At 44.3% G+C, this 27,803-nt stretch overlaps 6 protein-coding genes across 7 annotated transcripts; 3 read left to right on the top strand and 3 right to left on the bottom strand.

The window, feature by feature from the left end:
* The first annotated feature begins 3,263 nt into the window (after nucleotides 1-3,263).
* LOC128305158 (uncharacterized) lies at nucleotides 3,264-4,029 on the top strand. The gene is made up of 3 exons (XM_053042478.1): nucleotides 3,264-3,386; nucleotides 3,457-3,689; nucleotides 3,774-4,029. The coding sequence occupies exons 1-3, from the start codon at nucleotides 3,264-3,266 to the stop codon at nucleotides 4,027-4,029; spliced, it is 612 nt and encodes a 203-aa protein (XP_052898438.1).
* A 66-nt stretch (nucleotides 4,030-4,095) lies between these two features.
* LOC128302663 (putative nuclease HARBI1) lies at nucleotides 4,096-5,278 on the bottom strand (the record flags this gene model as incomplete). Its single annotated transcript, XM_053039530.1, has 4 exons — nucleotides 4,096-4,364; nucleotides 4,428-4,572; nucleotides 4,636-5,068; nucleotides 5,181-5,278. Coding segments are annotated over 4 exons (945 nt in total), but the record flags the coding sequence as incomplete, so codon positions are not given.
* A 4,697-nt stretch (nucleotides 5,279-9,975) lies between these two features.
* LOC128302662 (sodium channel protein Nach-like) lies at nucleotides 9,976-11,794 on the top strand. Its single transcript, XM_053039529.1, has 4 exons — nucleotides 9,976-10,266; nucleotides 10,340-11,391; nucleotides 11,463-11,569; nucleotides 11,646-11,794. The coding sequence occupies exons 1-4, from the start codon at nucleotides 9,976-9,978 to the stop codon at nucleotides 11,792-11,794; spliced, it is 1,599 nt and encodes a 532-aa protein (XP_052895489.1).
* A 124-nt stretch (nucleotides 11,795-11,918) lies between these two features.
* LOC128303984 (cytosolic 10-formyltetrahydrofolate dehydrogenase) lies at nucleotides 11,919-17,444 on the bottom strand. Of its 2 annotated transcripts, none has more exons than XM_053041093.1 (3): nucleotides 17,415-17,444; nucleotides 12,095-14,801; nucleotides 11,919-12,028 (listed from the first exon to the last, which is right to left on the bottom strand). In XM_053041093.1, exons 1-3 carry the CDS (start codon nucleotides 17,442-17,444, stop codon nucleotides 11,973-11,975), a joined length of 2,793 nt encoding a protein of 930 aa, XP_052897053.1. In that variant the 3' UTR covers nucleotides 11,919-11,972. The 2 variants fall into 2 exon arrangements, with proteins under 2 accessions (XP_052897053.1, XP_052897052.1); XM_053041092.1 differs by lacking the exon at nucleotides 17,415-17,444 and adding an exon at nucleotides 14,888-14,932.
* A 1,267-nt stretch (nucleotides 17,445-18,711) lies between these two features.
* Nucleotides 18,712-20,013, top strand: LOC128303595 (zinc carboxypeptidase A 1-like). The gene has a single exon (XM_053040593.1). The coding sequence runs from the start codon at nucleotides 18,712-18,714 to the stop codon at nucleotides 20,002-20,004; it is 1,293 nt and encodes a 430-aa protein (XP_052896553.1). The 3' UTR covers nucleotides 20,005-20,013.
* A 116-nt stretch (nucleotides 20,014-20,129) lies between these two features.
* On the bottom strand, nucleotides 20,130-24,263 carry LOC128304568 (dynein axonemal assembly factor 1 homolog). The gene is made up of 10 exons (XM_053041766.1): nucleotides 24,223-24,263; nucleotides 24,064-24,155; nucleotides 23,860-23,999; nucleotides 23,669-23,756; nucleotides 23,457-23,599; nucleotides 23,293-23,391; nucleotides 23,155-23,219; nucleotides 22,998-23,083; nucleotides 22,885-22,928; nucleotides 20,130-22,824 (listed from the first exon to the last, which is right to left on the bottom strand). Exons 1-10 carry the CDS (start codon nucleotides 24,261-24,263, stop codon nucleotides 20,221-20,223), a joined length of 3,402 nt encoding a protein of 1,133 aa, XP_052897726.1. The 3' UTR covers nucleotides 20,130-20,220.
* Nucleotides 24,264-27,803: the final 3,540 nt, after the last annotated feature.

Here is a 27,803-nt window from a genome sequence, read left to right as displayed (position 1 = left end):
CACTGGTAGCCCCGGTTCCTCTTATATTCGAATTCAAAGATACGCAATTTTTGAAAATTTGGAAGCCCAGATGGTTTATAGCACAAATTCTAGTAAAAAATGTGACAAAATTGGTTGAAAATTCCTTCCTTTGCCAAACGATTGTTTTCAACTTTTGTTAAAGCTTTCTTTCTAAAATTCGCTTGAATAATTAGAGAGTAAAGTAGGCAGTCATCTTTGTAAGCTTGAAGTATAAACCACTGGTAAATAAAGCCTTTTACAATATTTTAAACATATGGGCAAGTATCAATGAACAATTCAAAGAATTAATAAAATCAATTGATGCCATCTAAATGTTCCTCTCTTTACCCATAGTGCGTCCGGCATGTATCGATGTAGTAGTGAGTTTCAATCCGGAAAGCTCCGAACCATCGAGCTTTCGGTGTAATTCGCTGCAAGTGCATTGGAAAAAAATGCATTTTCTGAATTTCCAAGCGTGGTGCGCTTGTAATTAATCAGTCATGTATAACTTACTGTTAATGTTTATGTCGGTATGTTTTATATTGTAATGTATTGTATTTTTTTATTGTATGTAAGTAAATAGTAATACTAATCTGTTGCATAACAGTGGACAACAATTACGTTACTCAAATACGATAAACGCCAATAATTGTTACACAATTAAACTAAAATGTGTATCGTTGTAAGAACAATTTCTTATTTATTTTTTGTCTAACTTCAGTTTTTTTAAGATAAGTATAACGTTCCGATGCATACATCAACACTGTGTGGGATTTTTTGGTCCAATTGCTGCGTGACTGTACGGATTTCCCTCTAACTTCAAATGATCACCTTTCAAGAGCTGTGAGGCATGGATTGTTATTTGCACCTTCCACTTTTATTTCCCGGAATATTCAAAAAACCTACGTAGATGTCGAAAACATGTTCCATAAGAAAGGGAAACAGAGTTCACCTGCAGGTTTGCTGTTTTGTAAAATTGATGACTACCACATGTTGTAGCCATCGGAAGGTATTGGATGACGAACAGCACGATAAGCGGGTACAATAGAAGTGAAATGAGTGTACAGTTTGGTTATTCTGCTTATACTGGTTCTAACTGGACTACTTGGTCGGCCAAATCCAATCACCATTGATGCACTCCCTACCGTAGCAAGCAAACATGTTTGATTAATTCAATGTTTGCTTTGTGGATTATTGCTTGGACAAAATTTGACATTTGCTGGAACATTTCAAACAGTCGGTTATCTCATGACACCACGACCGGAAGCTATGGTTTGCGATACGGAATGGAAGTGAAAGGACTGCTCAAAACCGTCTGGTCCGTTACAGAGACTTTGGCGTACACAAGATGAGCGAATGACGTGCTTCGTAGCACAATCGCTGTCCGAATTGTGGCGCTTTGACGTCATAGCGACCACAGAAACAAAACTGGGCCAAAGAGTTTCATCTCTTGCGTTTCATTGGTAGCCCTCGTCATCGGACGCTATTAACGAGTGAAAAACCAAGGCAGACTGCACCTTGGTTTGTGTTCCTCTGCTCAGGCACGGGAAGTGGAGTAGAAAGCATGACGAGCTAGGCAATTGATCGATAAACGGTTATCGGCACCAAACGCACTCGCTACGGGCGTGTGATGTTCTCGACGATTTCTTTCTTCACTTGAAAGCAAATGTATGAGACACCCTCAATTCCTGGCCAGCGATTGCTTGTTTGTGGAGGGGCTGCGTGCTGCTGGGTGGTGACTGGCATACCCAATCCTCCATATCGTTACTGTTTGCATGCCGATAAACCACAAGAAACGAGCGAGCCGCCCTCCGGCACAATAAAAGACAACTCCGGCAGTGTCACTGTAGATACACGGGAACCGCCCGCGGTACCATAAAAGAGCACCCATAAAATGAATCTGCATTTCCATGTGGACCCAAACGTGGAGATTGTACCGCCAGGAATAGAGGGCCAGCGGAATGGGTGGTCCCGGGTTAGAGGTTGGGGGGCTGCTACCACCGTTACCTTGTGGCAGTAAGCCGCAACAAAGACGGTATTTACATTTTGAACCTTCAATTATCGGATTCTAGCGCCGATCGGTGTCATTGCTCCGGATTGTTCCGCACGCTGCCGGGTGGTACGATGCGATTTCCATTGTGTTGTAGCTCCACTTCTGGAGCTGGTGATTCCGCTAACGCGCTGACGCACTGACTCCGGTACCGCTGGGGGCCAGCCGGATTGACGTACGTCCGATGGAATTGGATTGTTATGGGTTTCTTTCATTAACCCTCATGATAACAAAGCCTGGCAATACTGCTTTCTATATTTTACTTTTTGTTTGTTTCTCTGTACTATAAAATTACAGAGAGGGATGTTGAGGCAATGGTTTAAGAATATGTTAAAGTACCTAATAGTTCCAGGGCATATTACAAAATCCCAATTTCTTTACACTTTGAAAAATCACTCTCAATAAAAACTTGTTGAGCGGTTCTATACGTGTGGTCTTAAAGTGCCAAGCTTCGTCGTTTCAATCCAATGCTAGTCTATGCTACAGTAAATAGTTTCAACGATCATAAAAATCGCATTATGAACCAATAAATGATTGCTTTTCATCATTTCTAACATTCGGTCAACATACAATATTCGGTTTTTAGACAATGGTCCCTATCGCGAACAAAATTAACTACTAGTCTATAAAAATATCAACCCTTATAATGACAGTTATGGCGGATTGGTATCGCAACGCAGCAAACTTGTCAACCCTTAAAACGGTGAAGGCAATTGCCATGACTACCATACAAATCGTAGGGAAAAAATCGAGTAGTCTTTAAAAAAGTCTTTAATTTGTATCGCGAACGAGCAAAACTAATTATATCAACCCATATATTTACCTACTGCCTCGACCCAGTTGGTTAGCTGGTTGTTAGAATTAAACAGGATCCTTTTATAGCCCCTTTTGCGGAGCAATCACGTAGCAGCAGACACGTCCCAAATACAACATAAAAACGGAACCATTTTCGTATCAAATCAGTTCTGTTGTACTCCAACCAGGAGTTAAAACATCAATTACCTGGCAGAGTGTTATTGTGAACAATTATGATGGACCGTAAACAAGGAAAGGAGTAAGTAAATGTTAACTTTAATCATAATTGCAATATGTTTATAATTGCATTACTGTATAAATTATATGCTATACGATAAACGGCCATTAATAAAATCAAATATGTGATTTCAGGAGAGTTCGTTCTACTAAAAATCAACTGGACAAACTGGTGGAAATTATGGAGCGAAACCCCGAGCTGGCAAAAGGTGGTGGTTCAAATCCTACATCTTTTTGGAAGAGTGTGGCTTTGGAGCTTAACTCCATGGGGCCAGCTGTGAAGGAAGCAGCTGCTTGGAAAAGGGTATGGAGCAAATTAATTACATTGCAAAAACTATTTTCTTATTTCTATTTTTTATTTGCTTTATAATCAGAATTGGATTGAAAAAAAGTCGAAGGTTAAAAAAAAGCTTAGCCACAATAAGAAGGAAATGCAGCAGACAGGAGGTGGGAAACCGGCAATGAACACTCTCAGCGAACTGGAAGAGCGAATAGCTGCAGTTACGAATATGCGAGACATCTCCAACAGGATTGAAGGTAGTCTATGCATCGGTATAGGAAATCCGTTGGAGAATCCCGGACCATCACACCACACTCAGCTCTCGGACCCTGGACCATTATACCATACCGAGTCCTCTGATCTTGGACCATCACATCACATTCAGTCCTCAGAGCCCGGACCGAATCACATTCAGTCCTCAGAGTCCGAACCGAATCACATTCAGTCCTCAGAGCCCGGACCATCGCACCAAACCCAGTCCTCGGAGCAACCCACACCTCCTGACCAGGGTAAGAAGACTAAAAAAAGACCAGCAACGACCAGCCTGGAAGAATTCCAGAAAACTATATTACATCAAAATGATCAATCAATTCAGCTTCTTAGAGATATTTCAAACACTTTTAAAATTTTTACAGAAGGAACATTGGAATATTTCAAGAAATTCTGAAGAATATGAAAAATAAAGAGTATAGATTTTAGTAAACGTTTTTTTTATTATGTGTATCTCAACTCTTCAATTGATTTCGTCGGAAATACCATTTACAATCAAAAGGTTGTGCAACATGCAACACACGTTAATAATGCGAATGCATTTTTGTGGTGCATAATGCAGTTGCCTTTCACCATTTATGCATCGAAATCGCCCTTTTAGCATGCCGAATGTTCTTTCCACAATAGCTCGAGCTTTTGCATGTTGTTCGTTGAAAAGAGCTTCTGAGCTATTTGGGTCAGCATTTCTATGGGGTTTTATCAGCCACGGTTTCGATGGATAAGCCGAGTCCCCTGAAATGAAATGCAAAGTGTGCTTAATATTTGTTTTAAAAAGTCATATGAAAATATACTAACCTAGAATCTTGAACATACGATCTCCGCTTCTCCACTTTTGTTCTAAATATGTATATATTGGACTGTTATTAAAAATGTAAGAATCATGATCCGAGCCACTGAACCTAGCGTCCACAAACCGGATCATTTTCCTATGGTCACAAATCTGAAATAAAAATTTTATCATCAATAAACATATTTTAAACTATCACGAATGTTTCCCACTTACCATTAAAGCGTTAAGGCTGTAAAACCCTTTTCTGTTGAAATATTGTATCGGGTTTTCTCGAGGCGCCACAATCCTTACATGAGTTCCATCGATACACATTTCAACTCCAGGCACAGGCAATTTTGAATAGAAATATCTCCTAGCATCTGATTTCTCGTGTTCTGTCAGATCCATATTTATTACATATGCCAGTTCACGCTCTAGTACTGCTAAGGTTTGATCCAACGTTTCACAGAATGTTGATTGGCCAATTGCAATATTATAATCGTTACCAACACCCAGTTGGTACGATCCTTGGGCCAAAAATCGTAACGTAGTAGCCAATTTTTCAGTTGCCGTTAAGCCTCGGTTGTGTTTTGGGGAAATATACGGCGATATTTTGCCAAGAATTTCCTCAAACAGCAACTTTGGAATTCGAAAATTTTGAATAAACCTAAAAATGCAACATATTAACACAAAATAATCCTTTTTGTGAACGACTATGAACACTTTTTGTGAACCAGAAGCGTGTGTACGCCATGATTCTGCTCCATGATTTTACTTACGCTTTATCTGATAGTTCAAGCGGATTTAGCTGTTTCCGCAACCGCCTACGGTGTGATGCCAGATTTTTCTCGTCATTTTCATCATTTTCCAAGAAAAATACGCGTTTAACATGGTTTTAACTTGCTTTTAACACGCACAACACTTCTTCGTTAGCCGACGATATGAAGACAAACCATAGATTTTGACAAATGACAAAACTACTAGATCTGTATTTATAATGGTTGGTATGATTTTATAGACTGGTAGGGGAAAATCGTTCGCGATACCATTTCTAGTAGATATATATAATGGTGGATAAAACCAAGCAGGTGGATAAATTTTAACAACTTGTTTCGCGATAGGGACCAATATTTAAGTAGCGTTTGGTTGAATTCAGGCTTGAAAATGTAGCCAGGCAGAGTATAGTTGGGGGCGGCCTGGTGGCATGATAGTAGCGGCGTCGGTCTACACACGAACGGACCAGACCAAAATCCCATCCGGACCAATCCCTCGTAGTAAGGACTGACTGCCCGGGGTACTACGTGGTAAAATAAGTTTAGTAAACCAAAAATGGCAGGCATGATCTAGTAGGTCGTTACGCCAAGATGAGAGAGAGAGAGAGAGTGTAGAGTTGGGAAAATCTTTTGCGTTGATAGAAATTGAGCGAACTGGAACGTTCCTTATGAAGAACTGAATGAACGGTGCAGATTTTTCGTTCTTTTCTCTCATAGGAGTATGTATCTGTCATCATTTCTCTCGTTCACATAGTTCGGTAAACCTAACATTGCTGGTCATTAACTAAAATCTCCTTCATTTGACGATCAGGATCAGGACACTCTACCTACGTTACATTCTGTTCAAATTGCGTTGTACGTCGTTGAACGAACGTTACAGACAGTTCAATCTTTATTATAAATCGCTCATCGTACGTCATTCAACTTGTACAGTTCGCTTTATTACTTTTACTTTGAAAGCATAATTCATCTTACCTATAGTTCTTCCTGGGGACCATTTCCGAACTGTTGCAACATAATTTTGACGTACGAACTTTGTTCGTTCGCTCAAAAGAATTAATTGAACTGTACAAGTTTAGTTAATACAATCCAACTCTAACGAAGAAGTTTAATGCAGCAAGTGAATTTAATTGTAAGTGGTTAATGATTGTTAATGGCTATCGGATAGCTACTACAACCATAGAATCGTATAAACTTCTAGAACGTTACTACTAACCGTCCGCATCAGTCAAGGGTTTAAAAGCCCTACCTCGCACTAGGGTCGGCTCACAGTGCCGTTGAAAATGGAACCTATGGAAACTACATTTTCCTCACCGATTCCACCCAAATCCATTGTGACGTCAATGGGTAACCAAAACCTGCAACATAACCACCTTCCACTGGTACGTCAGAAACAAAGAGAGACAGAGAGAGAAAAAACGCGATACGGTGGTATAGTGTAAATTCGATAATTTAGCAATCCTCCATTTCGCACAACCAATCCCCCGATGCTGGTCGCTCCCCAGAGACTCCGGGGGGAGGGATTGTCGAACGTCAGTGGCCGGTGGTGGTGGTTTCGTTTCACCGACTGATTTCTGGTACGGTTGATTTGAGCGGAATGCGCATGCAGCGCACGCACTTCTCCTTTGGTTCGCGTTGCCGCGAGGCAAGGTGGAATGGTGCGGTGTGCGAGCTATGTTATGCAATTATTTTATTATTTTGAGGTCAATAGCTGGAAATGCGGCACCGGGTGGCTACTAAACGAGCGGCGTGCGTCATCGTGTGCCATTGAGAGCGAAGCGTTTCGCGAATCAATGGTAGCGATGGTTATAGCAAACAAGAATCGCTTAATGATCGATCGCCGATCGGTTAAGCTTGACCAGGTCGAATGAGATCTGTTGAAAGAGGATGAAGCGAAGCGAGAGGAAATTAATTCCCCCAGTGCAACGCCGACCGGTTGGAGCTGGATTCAATTTTCCTTGAATCTTGCCTGCATGATGGATGGAAGATTAATTTTCTCACTCACGCAGCCGTGTGCTTTGCAAATGATGTTGTGTTCTAACCTCCAAATGAGATAGATTCCAAAAATAGCTTCGAAATTACGACTATGGGGCTTTGGATCTATGAATAAATTGGAGCTTTTGATTTGTTTCACGCTCTTTTCTTCACACATCCTTAAGAACTCATTCAATTACTACGTAACGCAACAAATGACAATGTTAAACTCTCTCCTCCCTTATAGTAACAAAACGTGACACTAGAAGCAACTCCCCTTTATTCATTACGTTTCGTAATTCGTGGCCCTCAATCTCTTTAAAAAAATAATTATGAAAAGTTCGTCTTATCCATTAAATTGCAGCATATTTCAACAAATGTAAAACGAAACAAACATACTGCTTAGTAAAATCTGCTTTTTTTCTGCATACTGGCCTTTTTCTTCTTCGGCAAACAACCTCACGAGGTCTCTGCCTGCCATTTTTGGCTTGCTTTGATTTTATTTACCCGTAGCTGGGTATTCAGCCCTGCGTACGGTGGAACGGTCCGTATGGGATTTTGTCTCGGTCTTGTCGTGTGACAACCGACGCCGCTACCAATTTACCACCGGGCCATCCCCTTGCTGGCTTTCTACATTGATACAAATAATTCGAAACAGTTTTACGATAGTGATCTTTTTTTTTTGTTTTCAACTGGTCCATATCTTTCTTCAATACATTTTCATAATAACTAGGGATCAGGTTCTTGCTGGAGATCGACAGACCCGAAATGAAAAAACATTTCCCATTCGCTGATCGTCAACCGCTAAACAAGCTCGTTCGATGTCGTACACTACTTAATACCTATGCAAATCGTTGTCTTGTCTTAAGAACCAGACATCATGAGAGAACGAATTTATTTATCAGCACTATCATCCTTTCAGTTGGATGATTGACTGCAGGTCAGAATTCACAAGTTTCACATAACAATGTCATTTTTGCTGCATGAAGTTCTTTGCCATTTCGTCTGTTACTTCGAAAAAAAATTTCGGTTGCCTAACTACATTTGTTGTCACAGTAGTTTAAGTGACTTCATTCTTCATGTTTGCCACGAAAATCAATTGAAAATTGTTGGGATAATTACGGATAAATTAGCTTAATCAGCATTGTGACACTAGGCACCATTAAAAACAACTATTTCAGCTCATATGCTAACTTTAAACACATACAAGAACCGATGATGATGTCTCACGTAGCTGCAGAAAATCGATCATTGTTCTGAAAAAAAAACGTCCGAGTACTAAATGATATTAAACGAAAAACTGATGAATGATTAAAACTATAATTCTATCAGGTAGCTAGTACCTTGGGTGTATAAAAACGGCAATTTGATTTCACAATTTTGTCAATGTAACAGCAACGATGCGAGCATATGTCAATAAATTTTACAATGGATACCGCATTTGCTCAAACACGCTAGAATGCTTAGACTGTTTAGAGCTCTTCAAGCTTCTGTTATTAGTCAACATGTGCCAATGGATGCAAATTAGATCCATCACTACACACCTGAATCCAAAAACCAGCATCTGAGTAAACATCAAAAGGTATAAAGACCGAGAATGTTGACTTTTAGATATCAACAAGAGGGTAATAAGGAATTAATAATAAAAATATATCCACTACGAAACGGAAGTCTAACTTACGCCAGCCCTCCTTTTCTATCGTAGCATTACGTAATAAAAGGATGGTCCCTGATAAGGGGAAAATTGATTTAACTTTCGATGGGGATTGAGTAACATTTCTAGAATAGGAAAAAACGAACAGCAATTGATCCTAGAATAGTATTACAGTGATAATGGGCAACATCCTCGACACATAGCCCTGTAAAAGGTATTGAAGAATTGTTTTCTAAACTGATCTGAGCTATGTGACGTTAGTACACCCTACCGATTGCATCACCATACCTCACGCTTGGGGCGGTGTTCATTTCATTCCATGCCAGCTGATCTAACGGCCATACACTAATCGTGCGAAAACGATCAGATTAAGTAACGCTATCATGCGTCCGAATCAACCGACGCACATCAGCTTCATAACTTCGTCCATCGATCTAGCCGCTGCAGATCGGGTACGATGATGGATGGGACGATCTAAGGGGGAATTTTGCAGAAAGTAGCTCAACAGTGCCGGTCGGTTGGTTGATAGTATAACACCCGTGACTGCCGCTGGGATTGTTGTGTTTCTCGGCTTGAAATGAAAATTGACGTCAATGGCGGGATTATTTTTTCCCTTTTCTTTTGTTTTGCCCTCTCTGAGCGTTTCTCATTTGCGAGTGGAACTCTATCTGGAGCACCGTGACAACGTTATATCAACAAAAGTAGCGGTTGCAGCATAAAAAGTAAACAAGCGAGCGAATAGTAGTCGCGCGATCCCAGTCTATCAGGAAAGCTTCTCGGCGCGGCAAAAAAGAGCAACAGCCATGGCTAGGGAAAAACACTTGCGCACGAGCACCGCATCAGCTGAGGGGAAGACCGTACCGATGTGGGTATGTCCCGGGTTTAATGTCAATGTAATCTACAAGCGTACTGTAAACAGGCCTCTAATCATTTTGGGGGATTGTACGGGACTCCGAGCGCGTGCAATAATGATCGAACCAGCGAAGGTTAATTATGATGAGCGCCGAAGTATAGGTCATGATCGTAATAGGGCTTACAAGTACCTGTCTGATTGTGCAGTATGAATAATTGATAAAACTACCCTGAGCGTGCTGGATTTCGAGCTCGCAATACATTTTCGATTTGTCACCCCGAAGAAAACGTTCGTTCGAAAGGGTCGTACGACGGAAAACGATGCAAAAAATTAGCTTCAAAGGACTAACGCAACGCGTAATTGATAAGAACGTTGGAATCTTCAAGGTACGCCCGAAGCGGATCGAGTTCCACTGTAGAAGTTGGTTCGGTAAGCAGCTGCGGCGACTTTGCGATATTACAGCCCTGCACGGCTACAGCCAGATAGTGCGCGATGGTTACAGTGTGCTGGAACGTTCCGTGTGGTTCTGTGCGGTCGTCGCATCCACCATCAGTGCCATCACGCTGCTAATGGTATCTTGGTCCTGGACGGTGGAAACTCCAACCGTTACTGTAAGCAGCCTCGTACGGCAGCCCAACCTTTTTCGAGCTATTTTATTGATGATAACCTAACGTCCTGTATCAGGTGACAGAGACGACCAACTATCCAACCTGGAATTTCCCATTTCCCGCCGTGACGGTGTGCAATTTGAACAAGATATCTGCGACGGCCGCACTGCAGCGTGCCCGAACGATGCGTCGCCCGGGAAATATGACGGCACAGGAACTGTCGGATATGTTCCGCCTGTTCCTCCACGTGGCTGGGCTGGGTCAGGCCGATCCAGCTCAATACAAGCGATTGCACGACATTATGCTGATGAACAATCTGGAAATACCGCAGCTAATGGGTGAGTTCACGCCTCCCTGTGGGACACTGCTCGAACGGTGCATGTGGAAGGGCACCCAGTGGCGCTGTGACAATCTGTTCCAAGTGGTCAACAGCACGGAAGGGTTGTGCTGTTCATTTAATTACTACGGTTTGCTGAAGGACAACTACCCGAAGAAGATTACGGTGAGTGTCCCGCGGGATCCAAGGCGCGTTATGGCCAGCGGTTACCAGACGGGGCTCTCCATCCTCCTGCAACCATTCGCGGAAGATTATCACTCTACGGATGTTGCCTCGTACGGGTTTAAGCTGATGATCCACAACTCGTACGACTATCCGGATAACGATGCGGAGATAAAGATTGTGCTTGCCGGCACAGAGTCCTTCGTCACACTAACACCGACCGCAACGTACGCCACCGAGGATGCGCTCTCGTTCGAACCATCCGTGCGGAACTGTTACGGCCGTACCGAGCGGGCGTTGAGTGTGCTGCAGCGCTACTCGTACGTCAACTGTATGGTCGAGTGTAGGGCAGCCTCGATCTACGCCAAATGTGGCTGCATACCGTACCATCTGCCCAACAACGGCTCGTTGCGGAACTGTGAAATGAAGGATATGGAATGTGTGGTACGCGCAAGAGATCGTTATCAGACAGCGGTGCCGGCTATGAATGGTTCTGTGGAGCGCATTGCGTATCGGTCGATTGCACCACCTTGTGGATGTTTGCCAGGATGTGACAAGGTTCAGTACCCGTCGCAAATGGTGACGGGTGTGATGAATCGTTCCTTCTCCTTTAACGCTTTATCGTTTTTGTAAGTATCGTAAACATTCTCCATCGGTCGTTCAGTGCTTCGGTAAATGTTTGTTTTCCCCTTTCGCACAGCAAAGACATTCAGCTGACGAATCAAAGTTTGGTGCACATTTTTCTGGCCGATCTAACTGCAACGCACTTCCGGATGGACATTTATCAGGACTCGCTTGGTGTTTTAGGTGAGAAGGGCGATAACAAGCAGCGGTAAGAATAGACATCTGATGGATTACTTCGCATTCGTTTTCCTTTTTTCAGCTTCTTTCGGTGGCCTTTTAGGGCTGTTTTTGGGTTTCAGCATAATAACGGGCTTTGAAGTGATTTATTTCTTCACGATTCGTTTGCTGTTTGATGTGATAACGAAGAAAAACGGTAATCGAAACGCTTCAAGCGAAAATCATGATTGAAGCGTTTGGATGACACGCTGATTGCAGGCTTGCAGACAAAAATCAAACGTTTTGCGTATCAAATGCTTATTAGAAGATTGTGAATTAATTACCCTAAATCAATAGGACAAAAGATATGCAGCAGTAAGTTCTTAACATAATTTATTTTCGTATCTCTAAATAATAATTCATGGCGCGCTTAGTACTCTACAGTCACACATTTAGCTTTGAGGTATTCATTTAAAGCTTCCTTGCCTGCAGTGAAGATAGAAGAAAGGGAAACGTTATTTCACACTTTATGTTGAGACGCACTACACTTACCCAAATCTTTTCCAAATCCACTCTGCTTGAAGCCACCGAACGGAGCAGCCACGTCCGTTTTGTTGTAAGTGTTCACAAACACCGTACCGGCTTCGACTTTTTCCGCAAACAGCAGTGCCTTCTGGATATCCTTGGTAAAAACACCACTGGCCAGCCCGTACTCGGTGCTGTTGGCACGCGCTACCAGCGCTTCAAAATCACTCGCATGGAATTTGGAAATAATCATGATCGGACCAAACGATTCTTCGCGCGCTATGTACATATGATCCTCAACGTTCGTAAAGACGGTCGGTTCGAAGAAGAATCCATCCATGTTGGGCACCCGTTTACCACCGTACAGCAGGGTGGCACCCTCTTTCACACCGATTGTACAGTACTCCTGCAGCTTCTCGAAGTGTGCCCGATGGTTTTGCGGTCCGTGGGCAGTTGCTCGATCGAGTGGATCGCCCACCTTCATCGTCCGTATGCCTTTGATCACCTTGCGCACAAACTCGTCGTGGATGCGGTCCTCAACAAACAGCCGTCCAGCGGCGATACAGTTTTCACCCTTGTTGAAAAACACGGCCGACATGCCGAGCCTGACCGCCTTCTCGAGGTCACAGTCGGCGAAGATGACCAGCGGAGATTTGCCGCCCAGCTCCATCGAACATTTCTTGATGTTCGATTCGGCACAAGATGCCATGATGCGCTTACCGATCGGAGTGGACCCAGTGAAGCCCAGCTTGCGTACCAGCGGATGATCGGCGAGTGCCTGACCGGCAAGCGATCCCGTACCGGTGACGACATTGATCACACCCGGTGGGAAGCCGGCGCGCACCGTAAGTTCCGCGAACTTGAGCGCTGTCAGTGGACAAACTTGGGCTGGTTTTATTATGACCGTGTTGCCGGCCGCTATGCACGCGGCCATCTTCCAGGACAGCATCATCAAGGGGTAGTTCCAGGGCGTGACCAAGGCGCAAACGCCGATCGGTTCTTTTTTCGTGAACGTTAGCACATGGTTAGGACGGGCGGGATTCACCGGGATAGTGGTGCCCTCGATCTTATCCGCCCAGCCGGCATAGTAGCGCCACGCATCGATCGACATGCCAACGTGGGTTTTGAGCGCTAGCGTATATACTGCACCAGAATCGATCGCTTCAATTGTCGCCAGCTCCTCTTTACACTGTTCCATCAGGTCTGCTAGCTTGTACATTAGTTGACCTCGCTCACGTGCCGATACCGAAGACCAAACGCCTCGGAACGCGTCGTTGGCCGCGAGTACCGCATCATTAACGTCCGATTTCGAAGCGCTGGCAACTTCACAGATCACCTGCTCGTTGGTGGGATTCACGATCGCAATCGTTTTGCTCTCTTCCGCATCGACAAACCGTCCATTGATGAACATTTGCGTCGGAACGGATATTTGACGGCGGTTCGCTTTCAACACTACGTGCTTGTAATCGCATCCAATGTTTGCACCATGATCACTACCTCCGGTGCGCAACCGAAGTATGACCTCCTGCAGAAACTCCCCGTACACCGGAGCCATGAAGAGTGTTTCGTTGCTGATCGGTACCTCGAGAGTGTCCTTCACTTCCTCCACCAGACGCACGACATCCATCGAACCAGCGCCACAGGCGAAAAAGTCCGTTTCCGGCTCTATCTCCACCTTCAGGATCGATTTCCAAATGCTGCGGAGCAGTGTATCCTGTTCCTGCTCCTTTTCGTTCAGCTCCAGCGATATCGCTTTGCTTTCCGACTGCTCAAACCATTGGCCAGCGGGAATAACGCGATTGCCACGCTTGACACGCTTCACCCGTACCAGCGTTCCGTCCGTTCCGGTGATGAAAATGCCTTCCCGCGTTACAAACGCAGGTCCAACGGCTCCTTTGAATCGGATCAATTTAGCGTTGGCCATGCTTCTTCTCGCACTGAGTGATGCTCCGTAGAGGCGGACCGGTACGTCAACCCCATCATCCGTCACCACGGTTGCTAGCGCACCCGGAACTGAGTCTAATCCACGGATGAAGTTGAATATACGCACGCCTGGCTGGTTGAGATTGATGTACTGATTCTCCTCGCGGAACAGGGCCGGGTCGTAGCTGGCCCCGATCTCCGTCTGCGGTATCTTGGGAGCCGTACCGGCCGCGATCATGTCCACCGATTCCGCCATCGCCGTGACACCTTCCGGGTAGAGGAACCGTTTGTACAGCGTGTCGAGCGTGTCATCCCCGAGCACGGGACACTGTTTCTGCAGCAGAATGGGCCCCGTGTCTAGCCCATCGTCCGCCCAGAAGATGGAAAAACCGGCCCGCTCGTCACCCTCGATCAGTGTCCAGGAGATGGCACTAGCGCCCCGGTGAAGTGGTAGAATCGAAGGATGGTAACAGATGCTACCGAATGCTGCCCCATCAATCACCTCCATCGGGATGAACTGGCTGCAGAACGGCAGCACGTTAAGGTTCGCCCCGACCGAGCGGTATTGCTCGAGCACCTCCGGTATTGGGACACCTTTGCGACGCCAGGCGGAAAACTTGAACACCGGAATGCGGTGTTGGCGGGCCGTCGTTGCCAGTACGTCCTCACGATTGCCTTTGTCGGCGATGGTAAACACACCGACCACCAGGTGGTCTCGCTCGAGCAGCACCTCGAGTACTTCCGCCGCGAAGTTACTCTGCCCGATGATGGCAATTTTCAGCTCCTCCGTATGATGGCCATTGGTTGTTTTCTGTAGGGGTGGATGGAAATAAGAAGCTCTTACGTTGGTTTCAAGCTAGTTTGGTGTTCTTCTGTCGCAGCGTAACGAACACTCACATGAAAGCCATTTGTTTTTGTATCACTCTTTACCGAATCCGCCATTTCTTTCAGCCACTTCCGTAATAAAAACAGATCTGTCCACCGCTGGAAATCCTTACTGCCAACAACCACAGCAGCGCCACGAAACGGACTGATATGCAGATCACGATCGGGACCCTTATTTATACACCACTAATCGGACCACAATGCCGTCCCGACGGGACAGCGCCAAGGGTAGCCGAAAAGTCACAATCACTTATCAGTGGGATGCTGCATCATGCCACAACCGTACGTGCGCGTGTCTGTCTTCGTGCAAACAAGTGCTCCATCGCAGCTACGGCTGTTAGTGATTAGAGAAGTTGCCAATCATGTTGATCAGGACGGTCCCGGTGGATTGGTAGGGGTCCGTGAAGTCGCCGGCAACTTCTTTCGTTAATTCATGCGATAATCAACTTCGGTTGGACTGGATCGTATGGCATAAAGTGCTGACTGTTGTATTTAAATTGGGAAACAGAAGGCACGCCGTAATACGAACACAATCGCGCTGACAGGTCGGCGAGCCCTATAGTGGTGCATCTTTGACAGTTCTAGGCAGCTCAGTTGTTGGTGGGTGTGGATAGTGCCCTTGCAATACAGGTCAGGCGAACGTGCTTTATTTACTCGCTACGATCGTATTTACTACCCCTCAAAACCGACTCGTACCAGTTCCAGGGTGGCAGAGAAAGTTCATCAGTAATCGCTTGTTATCGATGATACGATGATCACGCTAATCACCTCCCCGTTCATGACGGAAGAGGAACGCTTCTGCATCAGCTGCAGTAAGCGTGTCCAACAGCCGGTTTTATAGCGCATCAATGAAGGGGTTTTGTTTGTCGTTCGTGGTAAACTGTTTGTCGTCCGCATACGGTTTCCGACCAGCCGGATCGATCCAGTAACGTACGGGCCGGGTGGTTTGGTTCCCGTTTCCAGGTTATGTTTGTTCGATCGATTCGTTCTCTTCGATTTGACCCCGTGTGTGCTGATATGGCTCACGGGATGCTGCAACCGGTTATTTCTAGCCAAATTGGTCTAGAAAACTACTTCCAGCTGTTTTGCATGCACGTTGGGAGGGATTGTGAAATTTCAAGTGCACTATTACGCGCCACGATGGCCACGACACCGGGAGTTCAAATTTGATAACTTATCGTTTGCTTTTATTTTTAGAACGTAGCAAACGTGTAGCGCAACTCACAGAGTTTGAAGAGATGTAAAAATACTCGTGTTTGAAATGTGTTTAATTAATTCAGTAAATACACCTCACAGTATTTGGTACAATACTGGATTAGTGGAGCTGAAACAGTACAATGGCATGTGCATACATTAATTGTTATTTGATGGTGGGTGGATTCTCATTTCTCAAGGTTAGGTGTTCGCACCTTTGAGGTCGATCCAAACAACATCTATCATGGATCGGAAGTTTGTACGGAGAGTTGACGTTTATGCAGTCGAGCATTTTTACGAGCATGGGTTGATAACCTCGTTATGAGAATGGCATCGAACGATCCCATCTTGGATGCTCCCCTGCGTATACGGGCAGTCCTCGAGACAAACTATTATTGATGGATCGCTATCTCTCTCTACTTGGCCTACTCAGGACTGAGCACGTCGTGCTAACATGGCCAAATCGCCCATCCGCTTCCAGGAAATTCAATCCATGGCTGCTCTCCTCCACCCTTGGCTACACCCGATCTTCGACAGGTTCGACTCTACTTGATCCAGCCAGCGAACTCGCTGTGCTCCTACAAGTCTCGTGCCGAACGGGTCGCTGACGATCATATTTCTGGTAGGTCATGAGACCGGCATCCTCTTCACGTGCCCCAACCATTGTATCCTTCCGACTGTGAGTACCGTCACGATATCAGCTCCTTTAAACAGATCAGCGAGTTCGTGGATCATTCCCTTTCTAAACATACCCTACTTACACACATCGCAAAAGTCCGTATCACCCGCCGTTCGAAAATAGCGAGTTTCAACAGAGAACTATCGGATGTGTTGGATCGCTATAGCGTACGCATAGAGAAATACGACAAATTTCATCGATTTTTCATACGAGTTCCCTGCCAGCTAGAGACGAACCTAGCACTGTTTTGGATTTTGTAGCTATTCCACGATGCACTGCCAAAATTTGACAATGTTATCATTTAAACTGCAACGGCCACTACCAAAACAGTAAGGCAATTGCTTTCAAAGGTTATGTTCAAACTGTATGGGTTTACTTCCGAATCGAAGAAGTTTTTTAAACTAATATCTCTTCGTGAACCCGGTCATGATCGATTGTCATGTCGTCTCCTGTCTTAAGAAAGGTCTAGATAGTAGTACTGGCCTTTACAACAGAGACCTATCGCGCCAGTAGACAATACAGTAAAGTGAATTCGGAGGCAAAGCGATCGTTGTGTTCCCCCCGAATGTTGAAGCGAATGTCCAAACAATAAAAAACAATGCCTGGACTATGTGCACCCAGAAAGAGAAAGAGCCCAGAAGGAGCCACTTCTAAAACCATTCTAACCATCCAATGACACTCGGAAGCTGTGGACATACTTTTTTCTATGATAAAATTTAGAATCTAAAATTTGAAATAAAATTGACAGATCTAAAATTTCACTTTATATATATTATTCAAATCATCCATTGCGGCAGGAATAATTCTCGCCCACAAACAGCGTTGATACAAAAACTCGTACTTTTAAACAAAATATCTTATCTGTACTTGTGCTGTGTGACGTAGGAGCTGAGCGTGTACATAAAATAAATTCCCAGGCAAACTTTCCATTAAATTTAGCGCAACACTTAAGTAGCTTCAGGTTCGAGTGGCTGAGTGAGTGATTTTGTATTGTTTATGTTACAAGTGTGTGCGATACGCTTGCCATTTCCCTACGCTAACGCAGAACGAAGAAATGTTCAAAATAAAAACCAGAACATTACAATAAAGAGTAGCTCTTGATATGCATCGAAAATAAATAAGAAATAATTATAACCTATAAACGGACTTGCACTACAGTTAATACGCACTGAACATATTAACAGCTCAACATATTTACCCAGACAATCGGTTGGAATTCTTGAAGTTAAGTACCAGATTACCCGGCACAAGAAGCCCCAGTTTAGCGTACTCACGTCCTGTTTGTCCACTCAATAGGGAAAGCCCTCAGGCCCGGTAGATGAGACACAAGTACACCGTAATGCCAGCGCATCGAATGCAGTTCCAGTGTGAATGTGTGTTTTTTTTTGCCAGTGGCTTTTACTCTCTAGGGAGAGAATCCGTTATGCACGGTTATTGAACGCAATAAACGTAAAATTTATCGTCTCGTGGATGCAATTACGATGAACGAATTCGCCAGCTATTGCAGTTCTCTTTCTGGATGTCCGCCAGAAGCGCCGTGACCATCTAAAACAGATCGTCCACGTGCTTGTTTTGTTTTGAATTCTCCAGCTTAGCGTACCTTGTCTCAAGATCACTTCAAAGCAGTTGATGGTTGTTGGTGGGAAATTCTTCTCAAAACCAAGCGACTTGCGGATTAGGAGGCGTACGTATGCCAGATTAAGCTGGGTTCCGCACGCTGCAAGTGCGCATGATAACGGCAACGGGTTTGTTCGCTTTGTGCACACTTAGAACGGCACATTACTTATCGATTATCATCAACTCAGCTCAGCTCGGGTGCTACTCCGAGACAAGGCCGTTAAACCGTTTGTGGTAAGGTGGCAAGAAGACACCCGGTGGGACGACCCGCATTTACGCCTGCGCGTATAAAAGAGGCCCTCCAGCAGGAATCGGCCGGTACAGTCGAACGAACGGTCGATTAAACATGGTGCGACACGGTGTTTTCTCCCGGTGTGCGGTGATGGCCTTGCTGGCCTCCCTCAGTGTTGTAGCGATCGAGGCGGCAGAAATGGCACGGTACGATAGCTACCCGCTGTATCGTGTGACGCCCAAGAGCGAGGAACAGCTGAGGGTGGTCGCGGCCATGGAGCAAGTGAGTGACAGTTTAATATTTCTCGAAACCGCCCGGAAGGTGGGTGATCGGTTCGATATCATCGTCGCACCACACAAGCTGGCCGACTTTACGGAATCGCTCGAGGCGGACTACATCCCGCATGAGATGATAGACGAGAATGTGCAGCGATCGTTCGACGAGGAGCGTCTCCGGCTGAAGAACAAGCGTGCCAAGGGTCCGTTCGGCTGGAACGACTATCATTCGCTGGAGGAGATACACACCTGGTTGGACAAGATGGCGGCAGAGCATCGTGAGGTGGAACTGTTGGACGCGGGCCGATCGCATCAGAACCGCACGCTGAAGGGTGTGAAGTTGTCGTACGGGGAAGGACGACCGGGCGTATTCATCGAGGGAGGTATTCATGCGCGGGAGTGGATCTCACCCGCCACGGTGACGTACATCCTAAACGAGCTGGTTAACAGCGACGATCCGCAGGTGCGCGCACTCGCCAAGAAGTACGACTGGTACGTGTTCCCCAATGTAAACCCGGACGGATACGCGTACACGTTCCAGGTGAATCGATTGTGGCGCAAAACTCGCAAACCTTACGGTCCTTTCTGCTACGGAGCGGACCCGAACCGAAACTGGGACTTCCATTGGGCGGAACAGGGCACTAGCAACAATCCTTGCTCGGATACGTACGCCGGACCGAAAGCCTTCTCGGAAGTGGAGACTCGATCGCTGTCCGCTTTCGTTGAGAAGCTGCGCGGAAAGCTCAGTGCTTACATCGCATTCCACTCCTACTCGCAGCTGCTGCTCTTCCCGTACGGACACACCTCCGAACACTCACCGAACCATCAGGATCTGAACGAGATCGCTGAAGCTACCGTCAAATCCTTAGCCAAGCGGTACGGCACCCAGTACCAGTACGGTAATGTGTACGATGCCATCTATCCGGCGAGCGGATCCAGCGTGGACTGGAGCTACGGTGTAGAGGACGTCAAGATCGCCTACACGTACGAGCTGCGTCCCAATTCGGACGCCTGGAATGGATTTGTTCTGCCACCGGAGCAGATTGTACCAACCGGAGAGGAAACACTTGATTCACTCGTCACTCTGTTGGAAGAATCGGCCGACCGCGGTTACTACGATGTGAAGAACTGATTATATGGTTAGAGCTTTGTAGTGTTTAGGGAGCATGAAGACAATGAATCTGAGGTGATTAAAAACATTCAACACGAAAACAGTACTACCAAGTGTGCGTTTGCTTTATTGAACTTCCAGCTCGGTGATAACAACACGTTCACTACGTATATAATTTGTGTGCTGCTAACGAGAGATATCTCTCTATGCTTGCTATAATGGTGTCACAACTAGCATCTATTGATACTCCAAAACATCTGAAGACGGGTCCTGCATGGCCACATTCGTGCTCTGTTGTGCGTTCTGTTCTTCTGGTTTAGATTCTTCATCTTCCAACTCTTCCAGTTTCGGTTCTTTATCACCTTCAGAAGAGATCTCATCATTTGGTTCTTCCTCTACCTCCACAACCGGATGTTCCAGCGAGTCCTTTAAATCCCATGCCGTTGCACGTCTACTGGTGGACGCTCGTAAAACATGGCCACCCTCTATTTCTATCAATTCCAACTCCGTTGCGCTCGATTCACCGCCCGTGGTAGTCGCAATACTTGCCTTACGACTCAAAATCAGATACTCGTCAAACAGGTGGTTAGAAAGGCGACGTTCGTATTTGTGGTACGCACTCTCGAGCCTTCGTACGTGTGCCTCCGAATCGGTATCATCCGTATCGGTGCCTTGACATTCGATGAAGCGCTTAAAGCGCTGTATGATCGGATGCGCATCCAGATTGAGATTGCGTCGGAAGTCATCTAGATCGGTAGCTGGGTTCCAGTATTCGTCCACAGCATCGTGCAGCAGCTTTGCTTCGAGTTCTTCTTCCTCCTGTAACTCTCGGGCGGCTTCCGAGAGGGCATCGAATATCTGATCTTCGGTCAGCTTATCAATCTCGTACTGGATGTCAATAAATTTACGATAAACCGGATCGGAACCGAACTCTTTTGAGATGGGTTTGCGTGCGTTAGAATTGGTTGGATCCGCTAAACCAACTTCAATCTGTGCGGCTACACGCTTCTTAAAGTCACACAGATCTGGAACGGATTCATCTGAGGTCAACTCCTCCACAGGTTCACCTGAAGCAGTGTCACACAGTTTCATACCAACTTCAGCCACCTTCTCTTCCTGTTCTTTGGTTATATTTTCAACAATTTCCTCCGAATCGCCTTTTGCACGTATTTCTTCGATAGAACCCGATAGAACGTCCTCGTGCTCCTCTTGGCCTACCTCCTCACCAATGTTCTGTATCATATCGTTTACCATTCGCAGCTTCACGCTGATCTGTCCATAGTCATTCATGATGTTTGCAAGCTGGTCGTGAATGCTATCGATGTGCGCATTGTACTTATCCTTCTGTGCCGTCACACGGTCGATAAGGTTTTGAAGCTTTTCCTGATCCTGCCGGAACACCTCTAGACGGTACTCGTTGAAGTTGTGTGCCTTACCGCCGATGGATATCATCTGATTCTCGATATTCATATCCACAGCATCATGCCCTTTCATCAGACGTTCCAGAACAGCGTCCTTAGACAGGCTGCGATCGCCCTGTTCGCGCTCCTGGCGCACTTGCTCTATCTTTGCGTAGTTGGAAGTTTGCTCCATCGTTTTCAGTACACCTTCGTAGACAATGGGCTCCGTGCGCTGTGTCTTTGCCGTCTGTGGACGCACAATTTTGTGACGATTTTTAAGAACACATTTCGGATCGCGCAGATCCACCGAGTGGAAAAACCGTTTATACTCATCGATAAACTCCGTGATCGTGTTTTGGTGATCGAGCTTACTATCCAGCATACTGCCACCAGGTTCATCCAGTTCACTGCTACTGTCACTGCTGCTCACCGACCGGATGGCACAGGCTAGCTTGCGATGCTTCTTCGGTACTATCTTGTCAAACATATCCTCACTGTCGGACGTGTCCGTACGGGAAGAGCAGCCCCGACTGCTGCCACGACTGTTACGCACACAGCTATCACAGTCCGTGACGAGTGTAGGATCAGAGTTGGTATCAGATCCAGTGATATAGTCCGCGGAGGTGGTGGATAATTTACGCTCATCATCCTTCTCACCATCACGGCGTTTAGTTTCATGATTAATGACAGAGTCAATAGACGTGGTGGAGGATTTACGTTCAAAACCTTGAACACAATCATCTTGGGTTGTAGGCGGGCACTCACTCATACTGCTGCAAGATGGTTGCATCGTTATAGAGATTTCCTTTGACTCGATGATGACGTTAAGTGTATCATCTTGCTCAGCTGATGCAATTCGAGCTTCTGTTTTGCGGTTCGTTTCAGAGCTCTTGGTAGACTCTATAGAATGAGTTGGATCGGTTTCTATTGCAGAACTCTCACATATAGAATTTTCCTGAAAATCGTTTTGGGTTGCCTCAATTTGTTCGACGAGCTTATGATCCTTCTCTAAGTCATCTTGTTCAGCAGATTGGTTCTCTTTCATGTAACATATATCATCTTCTGTTCCTTCCTTTAAGAATGTTGAGTTATTTTCCAGCTTTTCAGTGTGTTTCTCGGAGTCATCCTTCTTTGAAGTTATATCTGTGTATTCGTCGGTAGTTATCTCTTCGATGAGTGCTTTCTTTGCATTATCCTCCTTACACTGATCAACAGTTACTCTTCCAGATGAATTTTCCATAGCACGACATGGTGATCTCGGCTGAACGGGGAAACATGTCGGAACAGATGGTTTAAGGGCACTCGTGTGTTGATTAAACAGATCTTCCATCTCCTTCCATGCTACTTCATTCGATTGGTAGTCCATTTCCAGAAGTTCATCTTTTTCAGTAATAGAATCTTCCATTTCACGTACTTCTTCTTCATCACTACTTGTTTTAAGCTGCAATTAGAATCAATTAGTACGATAACTCGTATATTTAAAATCATATATTTATCTTACCAATTCCGGCTCTCCATCTCCTCGGTGACGTAAACGAAGCGTTGCTAACAATTATAATAAGAAAACGATTAAAAATTTTCCCTTTTTAACCAAATCAATCGATTGACTCGTACCATTGATGCTTCGGCGCATCTTGCGTTGTTCTTCCTTTACCCAACGCAAGTGCTCCTTACGTTCCGCTTCGTATCCACCGCGTTTCCTTCATCGGGAAAGATAAAAAATGAGGTGCATCTATATCCAGAGTGGGAATATTTATTAATAATTACATACCAAGCTTCCGCACAGGCCCGATCCTTATCAAAGACTGGTCGAGAGTCCAAATACGTCAAAGATTTCTAAAATAGATTTGGTTTTGTAAAGGAAATCCAATATAATCGAATTTTTCTGTTTGCTACTTTATATACTTACGCATTCCAAAATAAGTGTTTTACGATAGGAAGGGATATCGTTAATCACCGGATTACCCACCATAGTTAACACGCGCAATCCTTTCATGTCACTCAAAACCTAGGCGGAAATAGTGTTTTTCACGTTAAGAGATACATAAACAGTTTCAAACTTATTACAATTACCTTCACAATCGCAATGTCGTCTAAGCGGTTGTGGGAAATGTCCAAAACCGACACGAAATCACAATTTCTCAGCTCAGCAATGCTTTCAATCGACTTTAGATAGTTGTGCGATATGTTTAGCGTGTTGAGCACGGGTAAAACATCTGTTAAAAAAATAGTTCCATTCCTGCATAAGCAAGGTAGTTTCTAAAGGCTTTCGTTTCACTACTTACCACTTCCACAGTTTTCTATCTTTGCGATGTGATTATGGGAAAGGTTTAGTGTGTCCAGCTGTTTGCAGTTTTCCAAGTTTTCGATTTTCTACAGCAAAACAAATAGATGTCATTCAAAAAGAAATCAATACTTGCACAACTCGCCCGCCATACTTTTCTCCCCTGCTGCTGTACACGTGCAGAGTACTGACCTTGATAAGGTTGTTGTGCAGATACAGACAACGCAGTTGGGTCTGATGCTCCAAACCGGATATACCCGAAATGGCATTACATTCGAGCCAAAGGCACTTTAACCCGACGTACTCTTCCAATCCAGCGATGGCGTTGTATCCTGCATCGAAAAGGAAAAGATTAAGCAAACTGTTCTAATGCGAGGATGATACGATTCTGCTCACCTGAATAGTGCAAATATAGGACATCGTTGAGATGCGGTGTGAGATATAGCTTGTTCTTGCGACACGAGGCCTGAATGGTCTTTTTCGTCATTCTATAGTGGGAAGATATTATAACGCCATTAGACTCACGCTAAAACAGAAACATCAACATGGACTCACGTTTTTGGACCAAACTCTTCATCGCACTGTTCGCGCACCATCCTGACGGTAGAGAACATAAAATGCGAGTTATCTGGAGTGAAGCAAGACTGAAACTAGTTTCGACTTCCAACTACGGATAGGAAAATAACAACGAAGGTTGAAAATAGCAACGGTTGCTTGGTTACGTGACGGTACGTTTGAATGAAAGCCACAGTATATGCACGAAGATGAACTGTGGTACGTGAAATATTTCATTCAAATTCAATGTATGACGGGATGGTAGGTTTCTTTCAAACTAAACGTTCGTATTTTGCCGCAAAACAATATAAATAATCGCAGATTTTTTAATATAAACGTTCAAAGAAACAAAATATTAAAAAATTCTTTTGTAATGTGTAAAGTATCACACTCGAATTTTATTTGGAGTTTGATATCAGAACATTGATTGAACGTTTCAAGAATTATACCTACTCATCAAAAGGTTTAGATCGTTTAGAGTGTTTTTCTATGGAAATATTAAACAAAAAGAATATAATTCGATATTTGCTACAAGTAGATTGTACAAAATCTATTATTAACACCGGAAGCATCCATGAATTAACCAAATCAATAATTTCAATTGAAGAACTCATTGTGCCATTTCTAGTGCATACATATGGATTGTAAATTGTTTTCACTTTTACTGAACGCCCGCCACAAAGATGTGCAAATGTTTATCCTTTCCGGTGGTATCGGTTGCAGCACCCGTTCAGGCATTCGATGCAATCACAACCTTCGCACAGTTTAACTGGCCGCACGAAACGTGACTTTGCGCGCTTTGCGGGGATACGGAGCCTACTGAAAGATTCCATTATCAGACCGGTGATGTGCAGATTCATAAGCTTGCGCTAATGATGCAAATGAATTGTGATGCCAGCGTTAAAAAGGCCCTGCTAATACGACACTTTGTAAATGAGACAGGTTAAAAATATAAATAATGGAAAGGTGAACTGCGGTGGGGCTGCTGGAGCCGAGAATGCATTCTATTCAACAAACAACGACCAGCGAAGATGCAGTTACAGCAGGTGTGAAATGGGATAATTTATTATTTAACGAGAAATTCATTTCATAACCGGTAATGGGGAAGATTTTTCATACGTTAATTTGTGTGAGATTTTTAGCATTATCGCTTTTGTAGTACAAACAAAATTAAGTACATTAAATGTAACTCAGGGTGTTACAAAGCAGTGTTACTTAAAAAAATAGATTTTCAATGTCGTACGACAGAATGCCTTTGATTACACAATTTTATGGAGGATATTTTTAACACTAGTTAAGAGCATTAAACAGTGTTTATCCTCGCACCGCCCTAATCTGCCGTAATAATATCTAATGCAAATAAACAAATTTCAGCATGAGAGCACAGCTGCAACATACATCATAATTATACGCATGCCAATAATAACACACACAGCTACATGAAAAACTGATGACGTATGACCGCTGCTGTGACGTTGCACCTGCTAACGACTGGTCGGGGTTGTTTATCAGTCGCTCGATACGTATGCTTCCCCATCTCACGTGGTGCTCGTCTCACGTGAGCTTCGCCCGGAGCGCCATCACATCCCAACAATAGTGTCCTTGAGGTGGAAATTTAATGTGAATATTAAATTCTCCGCTAATTACCACATTCCGCTAATTGTTCCCGATCGTCGGAAACCGATGCTTCTGCCGAAGGTGATAAAAACGACACATAGGGAGGCTGAAGGCGGCTAATCATATCGGTACGCTAGGCCAGTGCGTGATCACCTAACCTGACGCACGGTACGACATCAATCCCATCCACGGCACAAATTCATCTTCATTCGTTAACGGAAATTATCAATGCATGTTTTGGCATATATACTTTTTCTTTCTCCACCATGGAACTGGTTCGCCGACGATTGGAAACGCGCTAAACATTCGCAGTCGGCTGGAATCTGTACGAGGTGTAATTTCCGTGTCGTCATTGGCATATGGTCCGCGTTGGTGCTGTGCTAATTGATAGAGCATGTGCGATGGTTTTCGTCTGGCGTTAGTTTATTTATCGCCGTAGATCACGATCAAGCGGCTGTGACGTCGGTGCCTCCAAACACTTGCATCGGTTTGTGCGAACGTTTGATCCGCCGTTGCTAACGACTACGTGTAGCAGCTGTGTGGGCAATGGTGAAGCAATCACGGGTCGTGACGATGTTGCTCATCTTGAGACACTCGAAGCGGTTCTGTGTTCTGTAATGCTAGTTCGCTGTATTCCCGACCGACGGTAAATATTGAGCAACGAGTGCAATGTATTTGATATATGTAAGTACATAAAACGATAACAGAGTGGTCTTTCTTCTACTTCAATCTGAAGCTTCAAAACAAAACAACGGGTGTAATGTTTTTGTTTACTGTGTGTGTGTGTGTGTGTGTGTGTGTGTGTGTGTGTGTGTAGTAGTTTTGAGAACAAATATTGTTGTGAAAAAATAATCACAATTACCTGGAAAACTCCATGATAAATGCTATATTTAATTTATTGTTCCTTATTAGTACAATTTATTAGTGTTAGACTTAGAATTGCCCTTCTAACCATTTTAGAGGAAAAATAAAAAAATGTAGAATGATATAGTTACAATGACGTTTTAACAATGAATAAATAATGAGTGTACATTCATTGATTCAATGATATTCATTCTAGTAGGCCAACCTTCACAATCAAGTGTGCCTTTTTTACTGGTTGGGTCGTTCGACGTCATTCTCATTACATGTTTATTCCACCAAGTTGTGTAGTTGCTCAGTATTTATGTTCGAAGCCCGTTCGACCCGACGGTTGCCGGAAAATCGGAAAACACGGATAACAGTCACCTTGTCACATTGCTTTTATTATTAGTATAGTATAGTGATAGTTATTAGTATTAATGTATGATGAATACAGATTTTTTAAGTGTATTTTTTTTTACTCTGTAATTTATTGATTTAAAGATTTGAAATCATGTTTTTTTTTTATTTGATCAAATCTCTATCACTGTAAGCAACGTAAATCAGATCTCTTTTAATCTGACGTAACTGGTAAAAACAATTATCCCAACGAATATCCCTGTGTGAACTATATATATAGCGAGATAACATGAATTTAATCGCATTTCGACAGTCTAGTTTAAAAAAATCTTCCTAATCGTCCTAATTATGACCGGCCAGAACGAGATTTCGAATCACGACCTGCGACGTGTTAATTATACTTTTTTTCGAGCTACACTCTGGATTTCTCTTAGTATCCTTGATGTCCTCCCCTCAATTCCTATCATCCGAAGCTTCCTGCCTTCCCTAGTGCTAACATTATAGTTATTTTTCTATTTACTCTTACTAGCGCCTCATTCAATTTCCTGTTCACACCTTTCCTGAATACATTAACTCAATGTATTGCTCATCTTCTTCTGCTTCCATACACACCTTGGCCACACGCCATACGGCACATCGAATGACCTCGAATAGATTTCCGGCTTTCGTTAGCCGCTTCGAAGTGGAAAACGAATTTATCGAACACTATCGCTGGAGGCGTTTTTCTTTTGCACCAACACACCCAACCCAACCTGTAACACATC

This window comes from Anopheles moucheti, chromosome 3 (genome assembly GCF_943734755.1).
Source record: "Anopheles moucheti chromosome 3, idAnoMoucSN_F20_07, whole genome shotgun sequence".
NCBI classification, from domain to species: Eukaryota; Metazoa; Arthropoda; class Insecta; order Diptera; family Culicidae; genus Anopheles; species Anopheles moucheti.
This window is presented reverse-complemented; position numbering and strand designations above follow the sequence as displayed.

Bases quoted from the DNA above. Each gene is read 5' to 3' on its own strand.
- LOC128305158 (XM_053042478.1), top strand. From the start codon at position 3,264: ATGGAGCGAAACCCCGAGCTGGCAAAAGGTGGTGGTTCAAATCCTACA. The intron at 3,387-3,456 runs GTATGGAGCAAA...CTTTATAATCAG, and splicing joins AAGCAGCTGCTTGGAAAAGG to AATTGGATTGAAAAAAAGTC. The intron at 3,690-3,773 runs CCCTGGACCATT...ACCGAATCACAT, and splicing joins CACCACACTCAGCTCTCGGA to TCAGTCCTCAGAGTCCGAAC.
- LOC128302662 (XM_053039529.1), top strand. From the start codon at position 9,976: ATGCAAAAAATTAGCTTCAAAGGACTAACGCAACGCGTAATTGATAAG. The intron at 10,267-10,339 runs GTAAGCAGCCTC...GTCCTGTATCAG, and splicing joins TGGAAACTCCAACCGTTACT to GTGACAGAGACGACCAACTA. The intron at 11,392-11,462 runs GTAAGTATCGTA...CCTTTCGCACAG, and splicing joins TTTAACGCTTTATCGTTTTT to CAAAGACATTCAGCTGACGA.
- LOC128303984 (XM_053041092.1), bottom strand. From the start codon at position 14,932: ATGGCGGATTCGGTAAAGAGTGATACAAAAACAAATGGCTTTCAT. The intron at 14,802-14,887 runs GTGAGTGTTCGT...CCACCCCTACAG, and splicing joins CAAAAACAAATGGCTTTCAT to AAAACAACCAATGGCCATCA. The intron at 12,029-12,094 runs GTAAGTGTAGTG...TCTTCACTGCAG, and splicing joins TGGATTTGGAAAAGATTTGG to GCAAGGAAGCTTTAAATGAA.
- LOC128303595 (XM_053040593.1), top strand. From the start codon at position 18,712: ATGGTGCGACACGGTGTTTTCTCCCGGTGTGCGGTGATGGCCTTGCTG.
- LOC128304568 (XM_053041766.1), bottom strand. From the start codon at position 24,263: ATGGTGCGCGAACAGTGCGATGAAGAGTTTGGTCCAAAAAC. The intron at 23,600-23,668 runs GTAAGTAGTGAA...TTTTTTTAACAG, and splicing joins GATAGAAAACTGTGGAAGTG to ATGTTTTACCCGTGCTCAAC. The intron at 22,929-22,997 runs GTACGAGTCAAT...TATAATTGTTAG, and splicing joins GATGCGCCGAAGCATCAATG to CAACGCTTCGTTTACGTCAC.